Genomic DNA, 25,703 nt, shown 5'->3' with positions numbered 1-25,703 from the left:
ATGTGGTTTCCCTTTCTTTCTTGTCACTTATTGCCAGGGAAAGAAGTGTGTGGCTAAAGCGAAGCACAAAGAATGTGCACTTTGTAAGACCATATTGCCCGATTCCTATGAGAAGTGGCTTTATCAATCCAGCATAGAGCAGACAGTGGCGGAGGAGACACCTAACTTTGCCACTGACTTAAGGTCCATCATAAAGGCAGAGGTCAAGGAAGATTCCTTTCTCAGAAAGAAAAGCAGAAAGGGAAACAAAATAAAGGGGTTTGGGAAGTTTCCCCAGTGTCGGATACTTTCTCTAAATCAGATTACGAAGACTATTCGGCCCAAATCCTCCTGCCGATCTCCTCTTCAGATATTGGCTCGGGGCGTCATTGTTTTCCGTTGGAGGAAGTGGATAGGCTAGTGAAGGCAGTCAGATCCACGATGAGCATTGTGGACACTAGGCCAGAAAGACCGGTGTAGGATTTGATGTTCAGGGGCATAGATCAGGAAAAACTGAAATCCTTTCCTTTGAATGAAAGGATCTGGACTTTAGTACAGAAAAAGTGGATAAGGCCAGAGAAGAGAGGTTCTCTTTCCCCATCTCTCAAAAGGAAATATGCCTTCATCATTAAGGGACAAAGACCCTAAACTGGACGTGGCAATAACAAAGGCCTCCAAAAAAGCTTCTTGGCCCTTTGATGATATTGGAGGAATTGAGGGATGCCCTCTATAGGAAAGCTGACACCTTTCTTAATGGTATGTGGGAGACATCAATAGGGGCCCTGAAACCCCTTGTAGCAGCAACGTGTACTGCCAGGTCATTAACCCCTTTACCCCCAAGGGTGGTTTGCACGTTAATGACCAGGCCAATTTTTACAATTCTGACCACTGTCCCTTTATGAGGTTATAACTCTGGAACACTTCAACGGATCCCGGTGATTCTAACATTGTTTTCTCATGACATATTGTACTTCATGATAGTGGTAAAATTTCTTTGATATTACCTGCGTTTATTTGTGAAAAAAACGGAAATTTGGCGAAAATTTTGAAAATTTCGCAATTTTCCAACTTTCAATTTTTATGCAATTAAATCACAGAGATATGTCACACAAAATACTTAAAGGGCCACTGTCACCCCCCTCCAGCCGTTATAAACTAAAAGAGCCACCTTGTGCAGCAGTACTACTAACGTCCCAGCCAGGCTTGCAGACTGCGCCTGCGTGGCAGTGCGGCCACCCACCTTTGGAATCCCAGCCCCGCACTGTGTGTTATGCATTATGCCGCACTGCCCGCGCAGGCGCAGTCTGCAAGCCTGGCTGGGACGTTAGACGGCCAGAGCTTACTGCGCCTGCGCAGGACAGTAGTACACAGCGCAGGCGCCGGTTTTGAAACGTAAACAGCGCTGAGGGGGCGGCACCGAAATCGCCTGAAGATTGGAGTGACGGCAGAGTAGCGGTTGAAGCTGGGGAGTGAGGACCCGCCTCCCTGTCTAAAGACAGGTATTTTGACTAAGTTTCAAAACGCTTTATTTTCGGAATACTTGAACCAAAAACTAAAAGAGCCACCTTGTTAGAATGCAGCATTACTGCTGCACAAGGTGGCTCTTTTAGTTTATAACGGCTGGAGGGGGGTGACAGTGGCCCTTTAATAAGTAACATTTCCCACATGTCTACTTTACATCAGCACAATTTTGGAACCAAAATTTTTTTTTGTTAGGGAGTTATAAGGGTTAAAAGTTGACCAGCAATTTCTCATTTTTACAACACCATTTTTTTTTTAGGGTCCACATCATTTTGAGGGGTCTATATGATAGAAAATAACCAAGTGTGATACCATTCTAAAAACTGCACCCCTCAAGGTGCTCAAAACCACATTCAAGAAGTTTATTAACCCTTCAGGTGTTGCACAGGAATTTTTGGAATGTTTAAATAAAAATGAACTTTTAACTTTTATCCACAAAAAATTTACTTCAGCTCCAATTTGTTTTATTTTACCAAGGGTAACAGGAGAAAATGGACCCCAAAAGTTGTTGTACAATTTGTCCTGAGTATGCCGATACCCCATATGTGGGGGTAAACCACTGTTTGAGCGCATGGCAGAGCTCGGAAGCGAAGGAGCGCCATTTGACTTTTCAATGCAGAATTGACAGGAATTGAGATGGGACGCCATGTTGCGTTTGGAGAGCCACTGATGTGCCTAAACATTGAAACCCCCCACAAGTTGACACTATTTTGGAAAGTAGACCCCCTAAGGAACTCATCTAGATGTGTTGTGAGAGCTTTGAACCCCCAAGTGTTTCACTACAGTTTATAACGCAGCCGTGCAAATAAAAAAATTTTTTTTTTCCACAAAAATTATTCTTTAGCCCCAGTTTTGTATTTTTCCAAGTCTGAAATATCCTGCATGTCTATTGCTCCACTCCCTGACAGCAAGCAGCCTGAATGGTAAACTGATCATTCATTCTCTGAACTGAAATATCCTGCATGTCTATTGCTCTACTCCCTGACAGCAAGCAGCCTGAATGGTATCTGAGTCATTCTATCTTTGGCATTGAATCCTGCATATATCTATATATGTTGGCCATCTTATTATGCAATTGTTTGTTTTTAGATATTTAACTCACTTCTGCTTGTCCTTATGCAGAGAGATCATATAACTGTTTCAAAGCTGTTTATGATTTATGTAGACCTGGACATTTGTTTATCTGATCACTACATTTATTGTGTCCTGCTTTCTCAACTGAGTTAGATTGATTGCTAACGAGAGGAAAACAAAAACAAAAAGTGAGATTAAGAGCTAGCCTTCTATAAATGTAGACATACTTTGGGGATGCATTCGTGCACTATTATTCATGTACATTTATTCAAAGTACTTTTTTCTAAGTACTCGGCAGTTAGACAGGGCAGGAGACAGGTAAGACAATCTAAATCTATTCCCTATTCATTTGAAACAGAACAAATACTCACCATTTGTATTTGTATAATCTATATCCTGGCTGCTGCATTCACTCACATTCACCGCCCTTGCATAAACTCTTTACACTCCATCCACATCGGCCCCTCTGTCCTCGCCTCTCCTATGTATAGCACTCATGCTCTGTTCACATTGCTTAACAGCGCAGATCCATTCAGTCCCACCATCCAACACAAGAGACGCTCTCACAAATCACTTATCCATCTGCTCACTCTTTCTATCCTCCTTCTCCTAGTCGCTGGAGACATCTCTCCCAACCCCGGCCCCCCATGTTACAGCCAGTCAAACCTCCCAGTTGCTACACCCAGAAACCCCTCTAACCTTATTAATATTCCATGCATGCCTTCTGTCTCTTTCAATTGTGCCCTTTGGAATTCTCGCTCTGTGTGTAATAAACCCTCCTTCATTCATGACTTCTTCCTTTCTAACTCTTAATCTCCTGGTACTTACTGAAACCTGGATCCAGCAGTCAGACACCACCGCTGCTGCTGCTCTTTCATATGGTGGACTACACTTTTCTCATACCCCGAGATCAGACAACAGAGCAGGTGGAGGCGTTGGTCTGCTCCGTTCACCCAAATGTACCTTCCAAGTTATCCCCCAAGTACCCTCACTTGTATTCCCTTCCTTTGAGGTCCATGCTGTCAGACTCTACGTCCCATTCTCCATGCGAGTGGCGGTGGTGTATCGTCCTCCTGGCCCCTCTCATCAGTTCCTGGATCACTTTGCCACCTGGCTTCCACACTTTCTCTCCTGTGACATTCCCACCCTTATCATGGGTGATTTCAACATCCCCATTGCTTCTCCCCATCTGCTTATCGCCTTTTATCTCTAACCTCCCCTTTCGGCCTCTCGCAGCATACTAACTCTCCAACGCATGAAGATGGAAACTCCCTTGACTTGGTCTTCTCCCGGCTTTGCTCAGTGGACAATTTCACTAACTCCCCTCTCCCGCTCTCTGACCACAACCTTCTTTCATTCTCTATCAAGAACTGCCATCCCGCTCAGGTCACCCCCACTTTCCACACTTATAGAAACATACAGGCCATTAAAACCCAGAAACTTATGAAGAACTTGCAGTCCTCATTGGCCCCAATCTCCTCCATCTCATGTCCTGATTCTGCTCTGAAGCATTACAATGAAACCCTGCAAAGTGCCCTGGATGAAGCTGCACCTCCTATACATAGAACAACTCGGCACAGACAGCGACAACCGTGGCACAAGCTGCAAACAACGTTTCCTGCAGCGGTGCTCCAGATGCGCCGAACGTCTGTGGAGAAAATCTAATCTACCCGAAGATTTCATCCATTATAAGTTCATGCTAAAAACATACAACTTTGCCCTTCACCTCTCCAAACAAACCTATTTCAACACCCTCATCACCTCACTGTCACATAACCCAAAACGTCTCTTTGACACTTTCCAGTCCCTACTCAACCCAAGAGAGCAGGCCCCAACCATGGATCTCCGTGCTGACGATCTGGCCAATTACTTCAAAGAAAAAATTGACCACATTCGACAGGAAATAATCTCCCAATCTCTTCATACCATGCATAGTCCTCCCTGCCCAACTGCATCTAGTTCACTCTCTGACTTTGAACCAGTTACAGAAGAAGAAGTAATCAGGCTCCTTGCATCTTCTCGCCCGACCACTTGCACCAGTGACCCGATTCCGTCAACTCTCCTCCAGTCCCTTTCCCCGGCTGTCACCACTCACCTAACAAAAATATTCAACCTTTCTCTCTCTTCCGGTATTTTTCCCTCCTCATTTAAGCATGCCATCATACATCCATTACTTAAAAAACCATCCCTCGACCAAAACTGTGCCGCTAATTATAGACCTGTCTCTAATCTTCCCTTCATCTCTAAACTCCTCGAACGCCTGGTCCACTCCCGTCTTACCCGCTATCTCTCAGATAACTCTCTTCTCGACCCTCTTCAATCTGGCTTCCACTCTTTACACTCTGCTGAAACTGCCCTCACTAAAGTCTCTAATGACCTACTAACAGCTAAATCTAATGGTCACTACTCCATGCTAATTCTCTTGGATCTCTCCGCAGCATTCGATACTGTGGATCATCAGCTCCTCCTCACTATGCTCCGCTCCATTGGCCTCAAGGACACCGTTCTCTCCTGGTTCTCCTCCTATCTCTCTGACCGATCCTTCACTGTATGTTTTGCTGGTTCCTCCTCCTCTCACCTTCCCCTTATTGTTGGGGTTCCTCAAGGATCAGTCCTAGGCTCCCTCCTCTTCTCTTTGTATACTGCCCCTATTGGACAAACAATCAGTAGATTTGGTTTCCAGTACCATCTCTATGCTGATGACACCCAATTATACACCTCTTCTCCTGTTATCACGCCCACCTTTTTAGAAAACACCAGTGATTGTCTTACCGCTGTCTCTAACATCATGTCCTCCCTCTATCTGAAACTGAACCTGTCAAAAACTGAACTCCTCGTGTTCTCTCCCTCTACTAACCTACCTTTGCCTGACATTGCCATCTCCGTGTGCGGTTCCACCATTACTCCAAAGCAACATGCCCACTGCCTTGGGGTCATCCTTGATTCCGAGCTTTCATTCACCCCCCACATCCGATCACTGGCTCGCTCTTCTTATCTGCATCTCAAAAACATTTCTAGAATTTGCCCTTTTCTTACTTTCGACTCTGCAAAAACTCTTACTGTTTCACTTATTCATTCTCGTCTGGACTTTTGTAACTCTCTACTAATCGGCCTCCCTCTTACCAAACTCTCCCTGCTCCAATCTGTCCTGAATGCTGCAGCCAGGATCATATTCCTCACCAACCGTTACACCGATGCCTCTACCTTGTGCCATCCACTCCAGAATCCAATACAAAACTACTACCCTCATCCACAAAGCACTCCATGGCTCAGCACCACTTTACATCTCCTCTCTGGTCTGTCTACCACCCTACCTGTGCCCTCCGCTCCGCTAATGACCTCAGGTTAGCATCCTCAATAATCAGAACCTCCCACTCCTGTCTCCCAAGACTTTACACGTGCTGCGCCGATTCTTTGGAATGCACTATCTAGGTTAATACAATTAATCCCCAATCCCCCCAGTTTTAAGCGTGCCCTAAAAACTCATTTGTTCAGAATGGCCTACCGCCTCAACGCATTAACCTAACTATCCCTGTGTGGCCTATTTAAAAAAAAACAAACAAAAAAAACATAATCAGGTTCCTCGCATCATGTTCTCATACACTTTATGCAGTTAATAGCACTCTGTGTCTGTACTGCTACATACTTAGGCAGTTAACTGGTTAATGCAGCGTTACATGAACACCCGAGCCTTACACTATGGCTGGTCCAAATAACTAAAGCAATTGTTACCATCCACCTCTCGTGTCTCCCCTTTTCCTCATAGCTTGTAAGCTTGCGAGCAGGGCCCTCATTCTGGTATCTATTTTGAACTGTGATTTCTGTTATGCTGTAATGTCTATTGTCTGTACAAGTCCCCTCTGTAATTTGTGGAATATGTTGGCGCTATGGAAATAAAAATTATTATTATATTATTATAAGGGTAACAGTTGAAATTGGACCCCAAAAGTTGTTGTCCAATTTGTCCTGAGTACGCTGATACCCCATATGTGGGGGGGAACCACCGTTTGAGCGCATGGCAGAGCTCGGAAGGAGCGTCATTTGGAATGCAGACTTAGATGGATTGGTCTGCAGAGGACACATTGCGTTTGCAGAGCCCCTAATGTAACTAAACTGTAGAAACCCCCCACAAGTGACCCCATATTGGAAACTAGACCCCCCAAGGAACTTATCTAGATGTGTTGTGAGAACTTTGAACCCCCAAGTGTTTCACTACAGTTTATAACACAGAGCCGTGAAAATAAAAATCTTTTTTTTTTTCCACAAATTATTTTTTAGCCCCCTGTTTTGTATTTTCCCAAGAGTAACTGGAGAAATTCGACCCCAAAAGTTGTTGTCCAATGTGTCCTGAGTACGCTGATACCTCATATGTTGGGGTAAACCCCTGCTTGGGCGCACGGGAGAGCTCGGAAGGGAAGGAGCACTGTTTTACTTTTTCAACGCAGAATTGGCTGGAATTGAGATCGGACGCCATGTCGCGTTTGGAGAGCCCCTGATGTGCCTAAACAGTGGAAACCCCCCAATTATAACTGAAACCCTAATCCAAACACACCCCTAACCCTAATCCCAACGGTAACCCTAACACACCCCTAACCCTAATCCCAACCCTATTCCCAACCGTAAATGTAATCCTAACCCTAACTTTAGCCCCAACCCTAACTGTAGCCTTAACCCTAGCCCCAACCCTAACCCAAGCCCTAACCCTAACCGGAAAATGGAAATAAATACATTTTTAAAATTTTTTATTTTTTCGCTAACTAAGGGGGTGATGAAGGGGGGTTTGATTTACTTTTATAGCGGGTTTTTTAGCGGATTTTTATGATTGGCAGCCGTCACACACTGAAAGACGCTTTTTATTGCAAAAAATATTTGTTGCGTTACCACATTTTGAGAGCTATAATTTTTCCATATTTGAGTCCACAGAGTCATGTGAGGTCTTGTTTTTTGCGGGACGAGTTGACGTTTTTATTGGTAACATGATGCAAAAAGGTATAAGCCAAATTTATTAACACAAACAGGATATCAACAGTTGCCACTGTGTTAGTTCGTAGAGCGAAAACCCGACGTTTCGACCCTCCCGGGTCTTATTCATGGGGTTACTAGGAAACAAATAGACGGTATAAGCAGCTGTTTGTGACATGATATAAAACGAAAAACAACAAACGAAAAAAGACAAAGATAAAATACCAAAGCATAACAAAAACATATTATGTTTGGCATGAATATTCATGACCAAACGTGTCCTATATACATAAACCCCTCCTTCCTCTTTTCACATTGGAACTATGCTGTCTTATTGCCCATGCACTGCATAAATGTTTATTCTTTGTTATAATGACAGGCTATACCTTAGAGAACCTGTGTCTTGGCTGCCAACACTGCCACCCCTATATATGTGATCATAATAAAGCATGAAGTGGAAATGTTAAAACGTAACTTTTACTACATCAAAGGTACATAAAAAAGAAAATCACCCAAGTGAATAAACAAAGAATAAAGGTCCCGTCTCTGCCGTATAGTAGGTACCAGAGACCAACAACCTATAGGATAAAAGATTCCGATGACGTCTCTATTTACGGAATCAAAGAACTATGGTGTAATGTTTGTAGTTTAAATAAACGCTGTAAACAAAAACACATAAATAGAACAGCGTCAATTTTTATACACACATAGCCGCATGTGAAAACAATTTGGTTGGCTACCTTCAACCATAGCAGTAAATGTAAGGCTGTTCATAAGAAAAAAAAGGAACAGTCTCACCAAATATCGTGGGCCGAGGAGCACCGGATATGTCCTGGTCAGGTACTGGTCCGGAGAAAGGAAGGGACAACAATCCCTATGTCCATCCCTATAGGGCTACCGTTAGGCTATCCCCAAAAGACTCCTGCCCTTACAAGGGCAGTCCACAGCTACCCCTGCATAAATATGCCCTGCACTCTCCCTTAAGATGCCGTGGGACGACATCTTAAGGGAGAGTGCAGGGCATATTTATGCAGGGGTAGCTGTGGACTGCCCTTGTAAGGGCAGGAGTCTTTTGGGGATAGCCTAACGGTAGCCCTATAGGGATGGACATAGGGATTGTTGTCCCTTCCTTTCTCCGGACCAGTACCTGACCAGGACATATCCGGTGCTCCTCGGCCCACGATATTTGGTGAGACTGTTCCTTTTTTTTCTTATGAACAGCCTTACATTTACTGCTATGGTTGAAGGTAGCCAACCAAATTGTTTTCACATGCGGCTATGTGTGTATAAAAATTGACGCTGTTCTATTTGTGTTTTTGTTTACAGCGTTTATTTAAACTACAAACATTACACCATAGTTCTTTGATTCCGTAAATAGAGACGTCATCGGAATCTTTTATCCTATAGGTTGTTGGTCTCTGGTACCTACTATACGGCAGAGACGGGAACTTTATTCTTTGTTTATTCACTTGGGTGATTTTCTTTTTTATGTACCTTTGATGTAGTAAAAGTTACGTTTTAACATTTCCACTTCATGCTTTATTATGATTAATTATTAGTGGTACCAATTGTGTTATTTATATTTCTAACACTGGGATTGCTTTGCTTCTATTCCACCCCTATATATGTGTAACAAAAGAGTGCAGGTAAACGTTACTATCCTTCCCGTAAGCAGGTTATTGCAGATACTGTCTTTGTACCATAGACCGATTTTTCGCTGCTCCTCAGAGTACCCTTATCATTATCTCTGGTTGCTCTGTATATATTGTACATAATATGTTTTTGTTATGCTTTGGTATTTTATCTTTGTCTTTTTTCGTTTGTTGTTTTTCGTTTTATATCATGTCACAAACAGCTGCTTATACCGTCTATTTGCTTCCTAGTAACCCCATGAATAAGACCCGGGAGGGTCGAAACGTCGGGTTTTCGCTCTACGAACTAACACAGTGGCAACTGTTGATATCCTGTTTGTGTTAATAAATTTGGCTTATACCTTTTTGCATCATATCAACTTCGAGTGTGCGGTATTTTTTTTCCTCTACTATTGACTTGACCACACGGTCTGATTTACCAGCACCTCCACATCCTTTTGACCAGAGTGCACACCATTACCCCTTTTTTTATTGGTAACATGTTCGGGCACGGGAGATTTTTTGATCGCTTTTTATTCCGATTTTTGTGAGGCAGAATGACCAAAAACCAGCTATTCATGAATTTCTTTTGGGGGAGGCGTTTATACCGTTCCGCGTTTGGTAAAATTTCTAAAGCAGTTTTATTCTTTGGGTCAGTACGATTACAGCGATACCTCAGTTATATCATTTTTTAATGTTTTGGCGCTTTTATAAGATAAAAACTATTTTATAGAAAAAATTATTTTTGCATCGCTTTATTCTGAGGACTATAACTTTTTTATTTTTTCGCTGATGATGCTGTATGGCGGCTCGTTTTTTGCGGGACAAGATGACGTTTTCAGCGGTGCCATGGTTATTTTTATCCGTCTTTCTGATCGCGTTTTTTTTTTTACGGTGTTCACTGAAGGGGTTAACTGGTGATATAGTTTTATAGGTGGGGTCGTTACGGACGCGGCGATACTAAATGTGTACTTTTATTATTTGATTTTTTTTTTTATTTAGATAAAGAAATGTATTTATGGGAATAATATTTTTTTTTTTTTTTACACACATGTGGAAATTTTTTTTTTTTACTTTGTCCCGGGGGGTACATCACAGATTGCTGATCTGACAGTTTGCACAGCACTCTGTCAGATCACCGATCTGACTTACAGCACTGCAGGCTTACCAGCGCCTGCTCTGAGCAGGCACTTGGTAAGCCACCTCCCTCCCTGCAGGACCCGGATGCTGCGGCCATCTTGGATCTGGGCACCTGCAGCGAGGTAGAGGTAAGAGACCCTCGCAGCAACGCGATCACATCGCGTTGCTCCGGGAGTCTCAGGGAAGCCCGCAGGGAGCCCCCTCCCTGCGCGATGCTTCCCTGTACCGCCGACACACCGCGATCATGTTTGATCGCGGTGTGCCGGGGGTTAATGTGCCGGGGGCGGTCCGTGACCGCTCCTGGCACATAGTGCCGGATGTCAGCTGCGATAGGCAGCTGACACCCGGCCGCACTCCCCCCGAGAGCGCGGCCGATTGCGCCGGATGTACTATTCCGTCCTTGGGAATTAGGGCCCACCCCACATGGACGGAATAGTACGTCCAATGGCAGAAAGGGGTTAAAATAAAAAAAAATGGGTCTAAAAGTAACATTTTTGTGACAAAGTTAAACGTTCACTTTTTCCTTCCAAATATTCCTGTTAAGCACTTGAAGGGTTAATAAACTTCTTGAATGTGGTTTTGAGCATCTTGAGGGGTGCAGGTTTTAGAATGGTGTCACTTTTGGGTATTTTCTGTCATATAGACCCTTCAGTCACTTCAAATGTGATGTGGTGCCTAAAAAATGATTTTGTAAATTTTGTTTAAAAGAAAAAAAAAAAATTGCTGGTCAAATTTTAACCCTCAGAACTTCTTAAGGAAAAAAAATGTTTAAAACCATTGTGCTGATGTAAAGTAGACATGTGGGAAATTGTATTAACTATTTCTCCTACGCCTCATTGGGGGACACAGGACCATGGGTGTATGCTTGCTGCCACTAGGAGGACACTAAGTAGACAGAAAGATTAACTCCTCCTCTGCAGTATACACCCCATCACTGGATACAATTTCAACCAGTTCTTGCTTAGTGTCTTAGGAGGCACTTGGGTCTTTTTTCCAGACCCCAACTTTATTTATTTTGATTTTTCATTTTGAATTTTCTGTAAATTTTTAATTTTTTATTTAACGGAGTGAAGGGGGCGACGGGTCCTTTTTTTCATAAGGTCCGCTCTCCCCCGAACCAACAACAGGCGAGCACGGCGAGTATACCTCCCCGTCCCTCTCCTGCGACGTATGGCGCACAAAAGGTTTGCGCCAGGGCAACGGTTCCTATACGGTCCCGCTTTCCCCCAATCCCCTCCAGGACCCTGCTTTACAGCAATGTAAGAAGAATGCAGTCCGGAGGGGATATTGTGCCGCAGTCCCCTCTGCTCATGGATTGAGTGCACATCACTGCAGCGTGATGCATCAGGGGCCTCTCCATCCCCATCCTGGGTGCATGGATTGAGTGCACATCTTCACAGAGGTGTCCGCTGTGAGAACCGGGACAAGGGGCTGTAAGTACCTTCAGGGGACCCCCCCTGCTCCTTCTTAGCGGTAGCGTTGCGGTCCGGGTCCCCAGGGAGAGGCACCGCCGACCGGGGGTCGGTGGTGCTCGGCGGCGCTACGTCGCGGCCGCCGCCGCACATTCGTCGGCAGGCCCTAAAAATTTAGTCCCCGGCTTCTTCAGCCGGAGTAGGCCGCAGGGGAAAAATCTCCTCCCACGGCCGTAGCTCCGCCCCCTACACCGGCGCTTCTCGTCTGGGACGAGAAGCGCTCTCCAAATCTCGGGGGCCATATTCTCACTCTCTCTCTGTACGGAGCCCACGCTTCTGCAGCGCTCAAGGGAGAATTCCTGCAACAGAACCGCCATCTCTCTCTGGGGACACAGAAAGGACCGTGGGTAAGCTGCTTCAAGAAAGCTTAACCCCTTCCCTGCGCATACTGCCCGCTCTGTCCCCAAGGCACTATGTCTCAATCTAAGGAGACAAAAAAGGGTAACAAGAAGCATACAATGTTTTTCACTGTATGTGCCACTTGCAATGCGGCCCTGCCCCGAGCCCACACTAACCCTTTGTGTGTAGACTGCGTCTCACCCTCTGTGCAGCCGCCCCCTGCCGACGCCGGTACCGTCGCCGATGCCGCTCCCGTTGATCCGGTAGAGCCTAGCCCCCCTGAGTGGGCAACCTCTCTGTCACGATCTGTGGCTTCCCTAGCCAGGGCAATTGACTCCCTCCGGGGCCCCCCTCCAGGTCGGACCGTGGAGGATTCAGACGACGATATGGATTCGTCTACCAGCAGGGGGCGTAACCGGTCACTTTCCACCCGGGGCTCTAAAAAACGTGTTCGCGTTTCATCCCCTGACCATCAGCTAGCGGGCCCTTCAGTACCCGCAAGCTCTGCTTCTCGGTCCCCTTCTCCTAAATCGGATGACTCTGAATATGAGTCCGACATTTCCTACGTTCAGGAACCCCCCTCCTCCCAGGAGTCTCTCGACTCTCTCATTGAGGCGGTAAATCAGACCCTGAAGGTGACTGAAGACTCCGCATCGGAACCCGAATACGCGGTGTCTTTCAAAAAAACTAAACGGGTTAAAAAGGTTTTTGTCACTCACCCTCACTTCAAGGAGGTTGTACAAAAACATAGGGATCGTCCAGATAAACGTTTCATAGGTCAAAAGTTCATAGAGGCCAAATACCCCTTTTCTCGGGAATTAGTCAAAGACTGGCTACAGTCTCCCTCGGTGGACCCTGCTGTGTCACACCTCGCGTCCAAGACCATCCTGTCTCTTTCGGACGGTTCCTCAGTTAAGAATCCCTCTGATCGCCAGATTGATCATCTGGCTCGTTCCGCCTTCGAGGCCACAGGAGCGTCTCTCTTCCCATCCTTCGCCGCCTCCTGGGTGGCTAAGGCTATGGTCTCTTGGACTGAGACTCTTTCCTCTAACATCCAAGCCAGTGATTTACCTCCAGAAGCCAGCATCCTGGTTAACCAGATAGTGCAGGCCGGAGACTTCATAGTCAATGCCTCTATGGACGCAGCTAATTGCGCTGCACAGGCAGCCGCCAATGCAATCTCCATCAGGAGAGCCCTGTGGCTCAGGGATTGGCGAGCAGATTCGGCTTCTAAACGTTCTCTAACAGCCCTGCCTTACCAGGCTGGTCGGTTATTTGGAGAAAAATTGGACCAAATGATTTCGGATGCTACCGGAGGGAAAAGTAAATTTCTCCCCCAGCAAAAGCCTACCCGGCCCTTTCGGTACCAGCAGCAACCTCCATTTCGGCCGTTTCGGCCCAATACCAACTGGTCTTCCTCATCTCCTACCCCCGCATCAGGCCGAGGTTCGCGCGGTGGCCGAGGCACCCAGGTCTCTTACAGACCTAATCGTAACTGGAGACCCAGGCCTAAACCTCCCGGATCTAAGGGATCAGCATCCCAGGGATCCTCCGCCCAATGACTCCTTGCACCATCCGGTGGACTCCGACAAAGTAGGCGGACGTCTACTTTTGTTCCATCAAACCTGGCTCTCAGTTCCGTTCTGTGGTCGCGTCTATGGAAAAGGGAGAATTCCTGGCATCCATAGACATCAAGGATGCCTACCTGCACATACCGATTTTTCCTCCGCATCAGCAGTTCCTTCGCTTCGCCTTTTGCGGGGAACACTTCCAATTTGTGGCCTTGCCCTTCGGTCTCGCCACCGCCCCCAGAGTTTTTACGAAGGTCATGGCGGCTGCCATGGCCATTCTTCATTCCAGGGGAGTGGTGGTAATTCCGTACTTGGACGACCTCCTAATAAAGGGTCCTTCCTACCCGGCGTGCGAAGAGTCCGTCGTTCTCACGGTGGATACTCTTTCTCGTCTGGGATGGAAGATAAATTTCGAAAAATCTTCTCCAATTCCGGCTCAACAAATCTCCTTCCTGGGGATGATACTAGACACTTCCCGCGGTCTGGTCATACTCCCTCAAGACAAGGTTTTGGCCTTGCAGCAGGGAGCCCAGCGTCTTTCTCGCCCAGTATCCCACTCCATTCGCGCCAGCATGCGAGTTCTCGGACAGATGGTAGCGGCCATGGAAGCGGTTCCATTTGCGCAGTTTCACCTCCGTCCTCTGCAACATGCACTTTTGTCGGCTTGGGACGGCAAACCGTCCTCCCTCGATCGCCGATTTATCCTGTCCCCTCGGGTCAGGAAGACCCTAAGGTGGTGGACGCTGAAGTCCTCCCTAACTCAGGGGAGGTCCTTTCTCCCAGTACGATGGCTGGTGGTAACCACCGATGCCAGTCTCATAGGCTGGGGAGCGGTCTTCAACCATCACACAGCCCAGGGGCGGTGGTCCGCTCAAGAGTCTCGCCTTGCCATCAACATCCTCGAGATTCGAGCTATCAGGCTAGCACTGTACCAGTTTCACCGTCTTCTGGCAGGTCATCCAGTCAGAATCCAGTCCGACAACGCCACGGCCGTGGCGTATATCAACCGTCAGGGCGGAACCCGCAGCAGGACGGCCATGCTCGAGGTGTCTCACATCCTCCATTGGGCGGAGTCGAACCATTCGACCATCTCGGCGATCCACATTCCAGGTGTGGAAAATTGGGCGGCGGACTACCTCAGCCGCCAGGGCATCGCCTCCGGAGAATGGTCCCTCCACCCGGAGGTCTTCCAGCAGATTTGCCATCGCTGGGGGACTCCGGATGTGGATCTCATGGCTTCCAGGATGAACAACAAGGTTCCTCAGTTCCTTGCTCGGTCCCTCGACCCACGGGCCCTCGGAGTGGACGCCCTGGTCCTGCCTTGGCGCCAATTCCGACTCCCGTACATTTTTCCTCCTCTTCCCCTACTACCGAGGGTCATCAAAAAGATCAGGGCAGAGGGGGTACCAGTGATTCTCGTCGCGCCAGACTGGCCGCGTCGGGCATGGTACGCCGAAATGGTTCAGCTGGTAACCGACGTCCCTTGGCGTCTTCCAGATCGCGCGGATCTTCTTTCACAGGGCCCAATTTACCATCAGAACTCAGGGGCCCTGTCTTTGACGGCCTGGCTGTTGAGTCCTGGATTCTAGGCCAAGCGGGTTTCTCTCCCAGGGTGTCCTCCACCATGATCAGAGCTAGGAAACCTGTTTCCATGCGTGCTTATCACCGTACCTGGCGAATTTTTTTCTCATGGTGCGAGGCACAGGGACGGTCCCCTCTAGTGTTTTCTGTTCCTTCCATACTGGAGTTTCTTCAGTCCGGACTAGAGTCGGGACTTGCCCTTAGCTCCCTAAAGGGTCAGGTTTCGGCATTGTCAGTTCTTTTCCAGCGGAAGATTGCCAATAGGTTGCCGGTGAAAACTTTTTTCCAGGGAGTCTCCCGTGTGGCGCCTCCCTACAGGTCACCCTTAGATCCGTGGGATCTCAACTTAGTTCTCGGAGCACTTCAGGAGGCTCCCTTCGAACCGCTGCAGGACGTTTCCTTAACCCTCCTTTCTTGGAAGGTAGTCTTCCTGGTGGCCGTCACGTCCATCAGACGGGTCTCGGAGTTGGCTGCGCTCTCTTGCCGCCCTCCCTTCCTAATTTTTCATCCGGACAAGGCGGTCTTGAGGACCTCTCCCACCTTTTTGCCCAAGGTCGTCTCCTCTTTCCACCTAAATGAGGAGATTGTTTTACCTTCGTTCTGCCCGACACCTGTCCATCGCATCGAGAAGGCTCTACACACTCTTGATGTGGTGAGAGCTCTTCGTCGGTACGTCTCGAGGACGGCTCCCTTTCGTACGTCAGACGTCCTGTTCGTACTTCCAGAGGGGCCCAGGAGGGGTTCTCCTGCTTCAAAAGCCACTCTGGCAAAATGGATTCGGTCAGCCATTCAAGAATCCTATCGTGTCAAGGGTGTGCCTATCCCAGCTGGGATCAAGGCTCATTCTACTCGGTCGGTGGGCGCCTCGTGGGCCATTCGGCATCAGGCGTCGGCACAACAGGTCTGCAAGGCTGCGACGTGGTCCAGTTTGCACACCTTTACCAAGCATTACCACATTCATTCTATTTCTTACGCAGACGCCGCCCTTGGCAGGCGTATTCTGCAAGCGGCAGTTCCTTAAGCCGTAAGCCAGTGGTACATGGGGTATTAGCATATTGCTCCCCACCCAGGGACTGCTTTTGTACGTCCCATGGTCCTGTGTCCCCCAATGAGGCGTAGGAGAAAAGGAGATTTTTGTTTACTTACCGTAAAATCTTTTTCTCCGAGCCATTCATTGGGGGACACAGCACCCACCCTGTTAGCCTGTTTTGGCTTGTTGTTACTTCTTGGTTTTGACATAGTTGTCTTTGTTCATGCTCCTACTGCTTTACTACCGAACTGGTTGAAATTGTATCCAGTGATGGGGTGTATACTGCAGAGGAGGAGTTAATCTTTCTGTCTACTTAGTGTCCTCCTAGTGGCAGCAAGCATACACCCATGGTCCTGTGTCCCCCAATGAATGGCTCGGAGAAAAAGATTTTACGGTAAGTAAACAAAAATCTCCTTTTTGTGTGACATCTCTCTGATTCAAGGGCATACAAATTTAATGTTTGAAAGTTGCAAAATTAATTTCCATTTTTTTCACAAATAAGTCATATCAAAGACATTTTTACCACTATCATGAAGTACAATGTCACAAAAATTTTTTTTTTCAGAATCACTGGGATCCATTGGAGCGTTCCAGAGTTATTACCACACAAATGATATTAGTCAGAGTTGTAAAATTTGGTCTGGTCATGAAGGTGAAAATAGGCTTGTGTTTCTGAAGGGGTTAAATACTAATTAAAAAAAAAAAAACACACATACTTATTTGGTATCTGCATTCTTGTACTAACCTGGAGAATTACATTGGCAGGTCAGGTTTGCAATATATAATGACCGTAAATAAAAATTGGAATTGCACTTTTTTTTTTTTTTACAATTTCAACTCATGGAATTTTCTTCCATGAATGGACTTATTCGAAAGTATAATTTGTCCCTCAAAAAAAAATGCCTCATACAGCTATATTGACGGAAAAATAAGTTATGGTTTTCAGGAATAAAGGGAGGAAAAAAACGAAAGCGCAAAAACTGAAAACCGCAGGCTCATGAAGGGGTTAATCATGGCCCAACAGTGTGTAGTTATTTGTGACCTCTTCCATTTACAGGAAACTTGCAGTCGTGTGGCAGATAGTGAAAATTTTGTGGAAAAACTACTGCAGCAAGTTAACCAGCTCAAGATGCAAATCACAAAAAAGAAGCAACAACTTTGTAAACATGGTAATGGTAAGGTTTTATAAGGAAATGGTTTTACAGTTTATCATGGTAGTTTTTATGGCTCCTTTGGAATGTGCTAAAAAGAAAAGTGTTGGAAAGAGTAAAATAAAGTAGTAATATTCACCTTTCCAGTCACTTTTATGTTTTGATGTCACCCACCCGTCTGTTTACTATCACAACAGCCAATCATTGACCCTGGTAGTGATATCGTGGCTATGGATGCGGTTATTGACTGGCTGCAGTGGCCACGTCCTTCAAGACAGAGCAGGAAGTACAGAGATTGGTAGGAGAGGCACACCCAAGCATGCAGATTTCACTGTGAAATAAAACCTACAGCAGACATTGAGAAAGTACTCGCGCATTCTAAAAAAAACCCCGAGAAGTCAAGTGCAAAATATGTCAGATATTAAAAGGTTTTTGCTATGTAATCTGAGCTGCATGACGTAAGGGCAGAGAGCCCGATTCCAGCAATGTATCAATTACTGGACTGCTTGGTGCAATTTTGATAGAATCCTAGCTCTAGATCAGTATTTCCCAAACTCCAGTCCTCACGGACCCCAACAGGTCATGTTTTCAGGATTTCTTTAGTGCTTCACAAGTGAGAAAACTCCTGATACTTCCATCACCTGTGCAATACTAAGGAAATCCTGAAAACACGACCTGTTGGGGTCAGTGAGGACTGGAGTTTGGGAAACACTGCTCTAGATGTGTAGTGGTCAGAATGCTGAACTGTGAATAACCCCCACCCTTACCACTGATTGGCTGCTTCCTATGTACACTGCATTGTTAGCAAGCTGAAAATAAGTGGTGGGGGTGGGGTTACAAATTAGGTGGACTGCCTGGCATATGGGACATCTAGTCCGGCAGTGATAATCTCCTGCTGATAAAACAATGATTGTATTGAAACTACAGCAAGCTACTGAGCGACATCGCTGGAATCAGACTCTCCATTATTTGCTCTCTGCTTAATAGCAAAAACCTGCTGACAGGTTCCCTTTTAATACAATTATACAGACCAAACAAGATAAAATCCATATAAGTTAAAGGAACTGTGAGCACAGAATGACTGTTCTAACCAAGAACTACCACTTTGTGCTTTACGGTGGGGCCAATCGTTTATATACAGCTTCTTACCTGCTTTTTTCTCTCAATCTCCACCCCCCCCACTTCTTTGATTGACAGCTCTGGCTTCATAGAGCCAAAGAAGAGAGGAGAAGGTATTTTTATATGGCTGGCGCGCCATGAAGATATAGGAAAACTGACTGAACAGCAATGTAGTCTGAACTGGTGCATAACCAAAAAAGTCTTACATAGCAAATAGATAATGGCTGCACTCAATTTTACGGTGCTAAAGCAAGGAAATGTGCGATACATGAAATGTGAATAGCATAATGGCTTGTGAAATCTATGAATAAACACATGAGATGCTTAGCACAAGATTTGGCCAAAAATTGTGAGCCCATCCACCAAACATCAAGGTAATCTCAGATCGGATGGGTACCTGACCTGTCTGCCTAGTGTGAACACTTACCTATGGCTAATAACATGGTAAAGCCTGCTTTTATAGGAAGGTCGGAACCAACTGTGTTTGGATGTAATTAAAATCACAGCATGGTGAAGGGCGAGGCGTTCAAGTCAGAAAAAATAGTACATAGTAAATATAGAAAAACTGACTGAACAGTCATCTAGTCTGAACTGGTGCATAACCAAAAAAGTCTTACATAGCAAATAGATAATGGCTGCACTCAATTTTACTGTGCTAAAGCAAGGAAATGTGCGATACATGAAATGTGAACAGCATAATGGCTTGTGAAATCTTATGAAAAAACACATGAGATGCTCCCGCCATGATGCATAGAGCACCTGTACTTGGTTCGAACAGTCATTCTTGTCTGACAGAGTCCCTTTAAAAGCATCTAAAAAAGCCATCACTGCATCGGACAACAGACAGTGTGTCCCAGCACACCGTTCTAGACTTTTATTAGGTACTAGATTGTGGCCCGATTTTAACGCATCGGGTATTCTAGAATATGCATGTCCCCGTAGTATATGGACAATGATGATTCCAGAATTCGCAGCAGACTGTGGCCGTCGCTGATTGGTCGAGGCAACCTTTATGACATCATCGTCGCCATGGCAACCATTATGACATCTACGTCGATACTGTGCCCGTCGCTGATTGGTCGAGGCGAATTCGCAGCAGACTGTGCCCGTTGCGGATTGGTCGAGGCAACCTTTATGACATCACCGTCGCCATGCTGTGCCCGTCGCTGATTGGTCGAGGCCTGGCGGCCTCGACCAGTCAGAGACGCGGGATTTCCAGGACAGACAGACAGACAGAAAAACCTTTAGACAATTATATATATAGATTACCCCCACCAATATGTGTCAGTACAAGAGACACCGCAAAAAGTTATCAAGATAATGACATGTAGGTATCAGATGATTTTTCATACATTTACCCAGCCTATTTTTTTCAGTATTTCTCACCTTTAGGCTATGTGCACACGTTGCGGTTTTTACTGCAGAACCGCAGCGATTTTGATGCTGCGGGTCCGCAGCAGTAAACCAATGGGAAACCGCTGTGCACATGCTGCGGGAAAAACCGCGGAGAAACGCAGCGGTTTACAACCCGCAGCATGTCACTTCTTTGTGCAGAATCGCAGCGATTCTGCACACATAGAAATGCATTGATCCGCTTACTTCCCACATGGGGCTGTGCCCACGATGCGGGAAGTAAGTGGATAATGTGCGGGTGGTACCCGGGGTGGAGGAGAGGAAACTCTCCTCCAGGCCCTGGTAACCATATTTGTGGTAAAAAAAAAAGAATTAAGATAAAAAATAATGCTATACTCACCTCTCAGCGCTACACGCGGCCGTCCGGTCTCAGGTTTGCTGTGCGAGCAGGACCTGCGGTGACGTCGCGGTCACATGACCGTGACGTCACGAAGGTCCTTCTCGCACAGCATCTTTGGAAACGGACCGCCGCCTGCAGCGCCGAGGAGATCGGGACGTCAGAGGGTGAGTATAAACCATTTTTTTATTTTATTTTTAACATTACTATTGATGCTGCATATGCAGCATCAATAGTAAAACCAAAACCCGCAGCGGAAACCGCAAGACAAAACGTGATAAATCTGCAGGGATAACCGCAGCGGTTTTGCCCTGCAGATTTATCAAATCCGCTGCGGGAGAACCCGCAGGGACCCGAACCTACGTGTGCACATGGCCTTAAGGTGTTTAAAGTGGCCTATCACCAGGATTGCCGTTATGAGATTTGGCCATCACCTTTCAGGGCTGATATACAGCATTCTGTAATTCATGATTAAGGGTGCTTAGCCACCAGAAACGCGTTGATCTTGGTTTTTAATTGTGTGCTGATGTTTTATCCTTACACGATATTTTTGGAAGTGAAATAAAGTTATGGATTTTTCACTGCATCGTTGAGCTGGATCTTTTTCCTTTTCCTGTTCGTTCACGCCCTGACACAGCGGTTCCGTGCTCCGAGCTCTTGGGAATGTCGATATGGTGAGCTGGATTTTGTTTTTTTTAATGCTGTATATCTACCCGCAACCCAAACTGTAAGACAAGAAAAATAACATACTCATCTGCGGGGCGGTCCGGTCAGATGGGCATCGCTGGTCTTGGTCCGGTGCCTCCCATCTTCTTACGATCCCCGTCCTCCTGCTTGCTTTGTGTGGATGACGCGTCCCTTCGTCATCCACACAATCTGCCCGACACAGCACTCCTGCGCAGGTGTACTTCTCTGCCCTGTTGAGGGCAGAGCAAAGTACTGCAGTGTCCATGCGCCGGGGCTCTTTGACCTTTCCTGGCACTAGCGCACTGCAGTACTTTGCTCTGCCCTCAGCAGGGCACAGAAGTGCGCCTGCACAGGAGCGCGGTGCCGAGGAGACACGTCATCCACACGAAGCAAGCAGGAGGGCGGTATTGCAAGAAGATGGGAGGCGCCGGACCAAGACCAGTGACACCCATCTGACCGGACCGCCGCACAGGTGAGTATAGTAAGTTATTTTTCATCTCTTACAGGTCGGGTTGGGGACAGATATATAGCATTACAGAATACTGCATATAAGCCCTGAAAGGTGATGGCCGTATCTCTTATAGGTCAAACCTGGCGACAGGTTCTCGCTAAGTGTTTTTTATTACATCCACAATTATATAAAAAGCCTAATACCATTTCCTATGTAATCTTTGCAATGGATTTGTTAAGAACGGATGCCATGAAAACAATGTCTATGTACCGTGTATACTCGAGTATAAGCCGAAACCCCTAATTTTGCCACAAAAAACTGGGAAAACTTAATGACTCGAGTATAAGCCTATGGTGGGAAATGCAGCAGCTACCGGTAAATTTCAAAAATAAAAATAGATACCAATAAAAGTAAAATTAATTGAGATCAGTATGTTAAGTGTTTCTGAATATCCATATTGAATCAGGAGCCCCATATAATGCTCCATAAAGTTTATGATGGTCCCCATAAGATACTTCATACAAAAATATGCCCCATATAATGCTGCATAAAGGTTGATTATGGCCCCATAAGATGCTCCATAGAAACATTTGCCTCATACAATGCTGCATAAAGGTTGATTATGGCCCCGTAAGATGCTCCATAGAAACATTTGCCCCATATAATGCTGCACAAAGGTTGATTATGGCCCCATGAGATGCTCCAAATAAATATTTGACCCATATGCTGCTGCGATAAAAATAAATAAAGACATACTCACCTCTTATCCTGAACAGGCGGGGGCATCGGCACTTGCGATATTCACCTCTCCCCACAGCATATGCAGCATCAGTAGTAAAACAAGTGCAGGAGTAAAACCGCAGCGGAAACCACAAGACAAACCGCGATAAATCTGCAGGGATAACCGCAGCGGTTTTGCCCTGCAGATTTATCAAATCTGCTGCGGGAGAACCCGCAGAGGACCCTTCCTACGTGTGCACATAGCCTTATAATCTTGTTCAGAAGGAAGGGAAAAAAAACCTGTTTTGTTTAGCATTTGTTCTTCCAGTAGGTTTAATATTCCACCTTTTATATTGTAGGCAATAAAGAAATGGCAAGCCCCGAAGAAAATGTGTTCCTTTGTCAAGCTTTGCGCAACTTTTTCCCTAAATTTGCTGTTCTTCAGTCCTCCTCCCTCACTGTGAATGGGGAGACCATACCACACATCTGTGCCACCAACCATAACTGCTCCGACCTGAAAAATCTTACCTTGTTAATTCAACCTGGAGACCTCTCTAAAGTTTCTATGCAGAAAACTGGCAAACGAAAAAGACCACCTCAAAAAAGGAAAGCTTGTTTACTAAGAGCAATGACCAGAAGAACTACACAACAGAAGAACAGCACCGAAGACAGATTACTGTTCAATAGTGGCACAGAAACGGATGACTCTGAGCAGCTGACAATAGACTGGACGGGTACACCATCCCCCACATTTTAGTAGTTTGAAATAGGAATGGCAGGTCCCGAGATGTGTGCTCATCTCTTCTTACCGAAAACTTTGCTTTAGAAGAATATGATTTTTTAATTGCAGGAGTGAAAGAATGTGTTTTTATATCGCAAATATACTGGAGTGGTTAATATTTTCCATTTTGTACTTGTCTCCATCATGAGTTTGATGGATAACTTAAAACTAGTAATCAGCGCAAGTGCTCGTTGCTAGAGCTTGCCTAGGGTGATTGGGTATGCACCGAGTATGGCGGGTGCTCAAGTTACATGTTCGAGTCCCGTATGTTTTGGGGCTGTCTAGCAGCCGAAAAACATGGCCACAGGGACTTTAACATATCACTCGAGCACCCGTGATACTCTGTGCATACCCAAGCACCCTAGGAAAACTCTAGTAATGAGCACTTGCGCTGATAACTACTTAAAACCAATAAATTTATTTTCTAACTTTGGTGTCTTTACTGATGAATTCCTTTGCTAATATTAGTAGTAAGTTGGGTTTAGGTTACCATGGTCAATAAAGTCAAATATTTCCATCACAATCTTTTATTAGCAAAACACTTATTAAACATCACAAATCTTTGGGTCTTTGAGGTAGGCAGGGTCTTTGTATGTGCCAGGCATAAACCCTAGAAGACAAATTTCATGCATTATTATGTACAAAATCATGAAGAGAAGAAAAAGGAGCAAACCACAACTTACCCATAATAATCGCCCTTTTAATGGCTTTTGCTACTGCCCTTTGTTTCAGACCACACAACCCTGTAAAAGAAGCAACAATGCAAATGTTTAAGTGGCACGCACCCCTGGTCAAAATTACTGCTATTGTGAACAGTTAAGCAATTTGAAGATTAAATGGTCTCAAAAAGGGCTAAAATTAAAGATGACACATTTCCATATACATTTTCATTTTTTACATTTTCAGGGTATGTGCACACGTCAGGATTTCTTGCAGAAAATTTCCTGACAAAAACCTGCCAGAAATCCGCATGCGTTTTTGACACGTTTTTTGTGCGTTTTTTTCCAAATGCATAGAATTGCGGGATAAACGCGGAAAATCTGCAAAATTAATGAACATGCTGCTTTTTTTTACTGCAATGTGTTTTTTCGTGGAAAAAAACGCACCATGTGCACAAAACATGCAGAATGCATTCTAAATGATAGGATGCATAATGTATGCGTTTTTGATGAGTTTTTATCGCGAAAAATACCTGAACGTGTGCACATAGCCTAAAAATTACAAAAAGGAAAATGGGCCGATACAAAAAAGTTTGGGAATCCTGCATGGTTAGTACCTAGTAGCACCCCCTTTTTGAAAGTATCACCACTTGTAAATACTTTTTGTAGCCAGCCAAGAGTCTTTCAATTCTTCCTTGGAAAATGGTTCCAGTTCTGTGAATTTCCTGGGTCATCTTGCATGCACTGCTATTTTGAGGTCTAGCCCAAGATTTTCAATGATGATCCCATCAGTAGACCATTGTTGTTTTTTTTATTTTTTTTTTTAAATTCGTTTATTAACCAAAACAGTAACAACATACATTTTTGTGCATCCAAGCCCGCATAAGTACACTTGTCAAGGTAATTACGAATGGACAACAAATTTGTGCATTAAATTATTCACCATAACTTCATGTCGGCCTGGTAGCATATATCCAAAAAGAGGGGGGAAAAAGAGGGAAAAGAAAAAAAAAAAAAAAGGTATTCTTCTTCCTCTCTCCTCTTCATTATACAACCAATTAAGTCATAACTACCGTATATACTCAAGTATAAGCCGACCCCCTTAATTTTGCAACAAAAAACTGGGAAAACTTAATGACTCGAGTATAAGCCTAGGGTGGAAAATGCAGCAGCTACCGGTAAATGTCAAAAATAAAAATAGATACCAATAAAGGTAAAATTAATTGAGACATCAGTAGGTTAAGTGTTTTTGAATATCAATATTGAATCAGGAGCCCCATATAATGCTCCATGCAGTTCTTTATGGCCCCATATAATGCTCCATGCAATTATGGCCCCATATAATGCTCCATGCGTTATGGCTCCATATAGCATTGTGCCACATGTAATGCTGCTGCTGCAATAAAAAAAAAAAAAAAATCGCCTCTCGTCGCTGCCCCTCAGCGTCCCGCCTCTCCGCACTGACTGTTCAGGCAGTGGGCGGCGCGCACACTCATACGTGATCGCGCCCTCTGACCTGCACAGTCACAGCAAGAGGACGGCAAGACGGAGCAGCGCCCGGCGGATGGAACGCGGACAGGTGAATATGAAATACTCACCTGCTCCTGGCGCTGTCCCTGCCTGTCCCATGGTACTGCAGCTTCTTCCTGTAATGAGCTGTCACTGGTACCGCTCATTAGAGTAATGAATATGCGGTTCCACCCCTATGGGAGTGGAGTCCATATTCATTACTTTAATGAGCGGTACCACGTGACCGCTGAAGAGGAAGAGCTGCAGCGCGGGAGACCATGGGACAGCGTTGGGAGCGCCAGGAGCAGGTGAGTATGCGACAGTCCTCTCTCCCCCTCACCCGCCGACCATGTCTCGAGAGGAGCACTTTCAGCCCCAAAATTTGGGCTGAACATCTCTGCTTATACTCGAGTATATACGGTATCTTATCCTAATCTGCCGCCCAATATCTATATATAGTTATAATAACTATCTGATGCCGTGGAGTATGTGTTAATGCGTTACAACCATGACCCTCATGGTGGTACCAGGCCACCATGTCCTGATACAGTAAGACAAGAAGAGTTCCACCTGTCC

At 45.6% G+C, this 25,703-nt stretch overlaps 2 protein-coding genes across 4 annotated transcripts in view; one reads left to right on the top strand and one right to left on the bottom strand.

Annotated features, from left to right (window-relative positions):
- The window catches only part of ABRAXAS1 (abraxas 1, BRCA1 A complex subunit), a 65,943-nt gene extending 42,468 nt beyond the window's left edge, over positions 1-23,475 (top strand). The window contains exons 8-9 of one of the 3 annotated variants that reach the window (XM_077275784.1): positions 17,358-17,475; positions 22,538-23,475. In XM_077275784.1, coding sequence (XP_077131899.1) covers positions 17,358-17,475; positions 22,538-22,935 — 516 coding nt within the window. In that variant the 3' untranslated portion in view covers positions 22,936-23,475. The remainder of the gene's footprint in view (positions 1-17,357; positions 17,476-22,537) is intronic. The other 2 variants (XM_077275785.1, XM_077275786.1) reach the window with 2 other exon arrangements.
- The window catches only part of LOC143786730 (small ribosomal subunit protein bS18m-like), a 29,142-nt gene continuing 26,909 nt past the window's right edge, over positions 23,471-25,703 (bottom strand). Inside the window, exons 5-6 of the mRNA XM_077275792.1 lie at positions 23,643-23,702; positions 23,471-23,569 (exon numbers count right to left, since the gene is read on the bottom strand). Of these exons, the coding sequence (XP_077131907.1) occupies positions 23,505-23,569; positions 23,643-23,702 (125 nt within the window). The 3' untranslated portion in view covers positions 23,471-23,504. The remainder of the gene's footprint in view (positions 23,570-23,642; positions 23,703-25,703) is intronic.

This window comes from Ranitomeya variabilis, chromosome 1, assembly GCF_051348905.1.
Source record: "Ranitomeya variabilis isolate aRanVar5 chromosome 1, aRanVar5.hap1, whole genome shotgun sequence".
NCBI lineage: Eukaryota > Metazoa > Chordata > Amphibia > Anura > Dendrobatidae > Ranitomeya > Ranitomeya variabilis.
The sequence above is the reverse complement of the archived record's forward strand: the minus strand, read 5'-3'. Positions and strand labels throughout refer to the sequence as shown.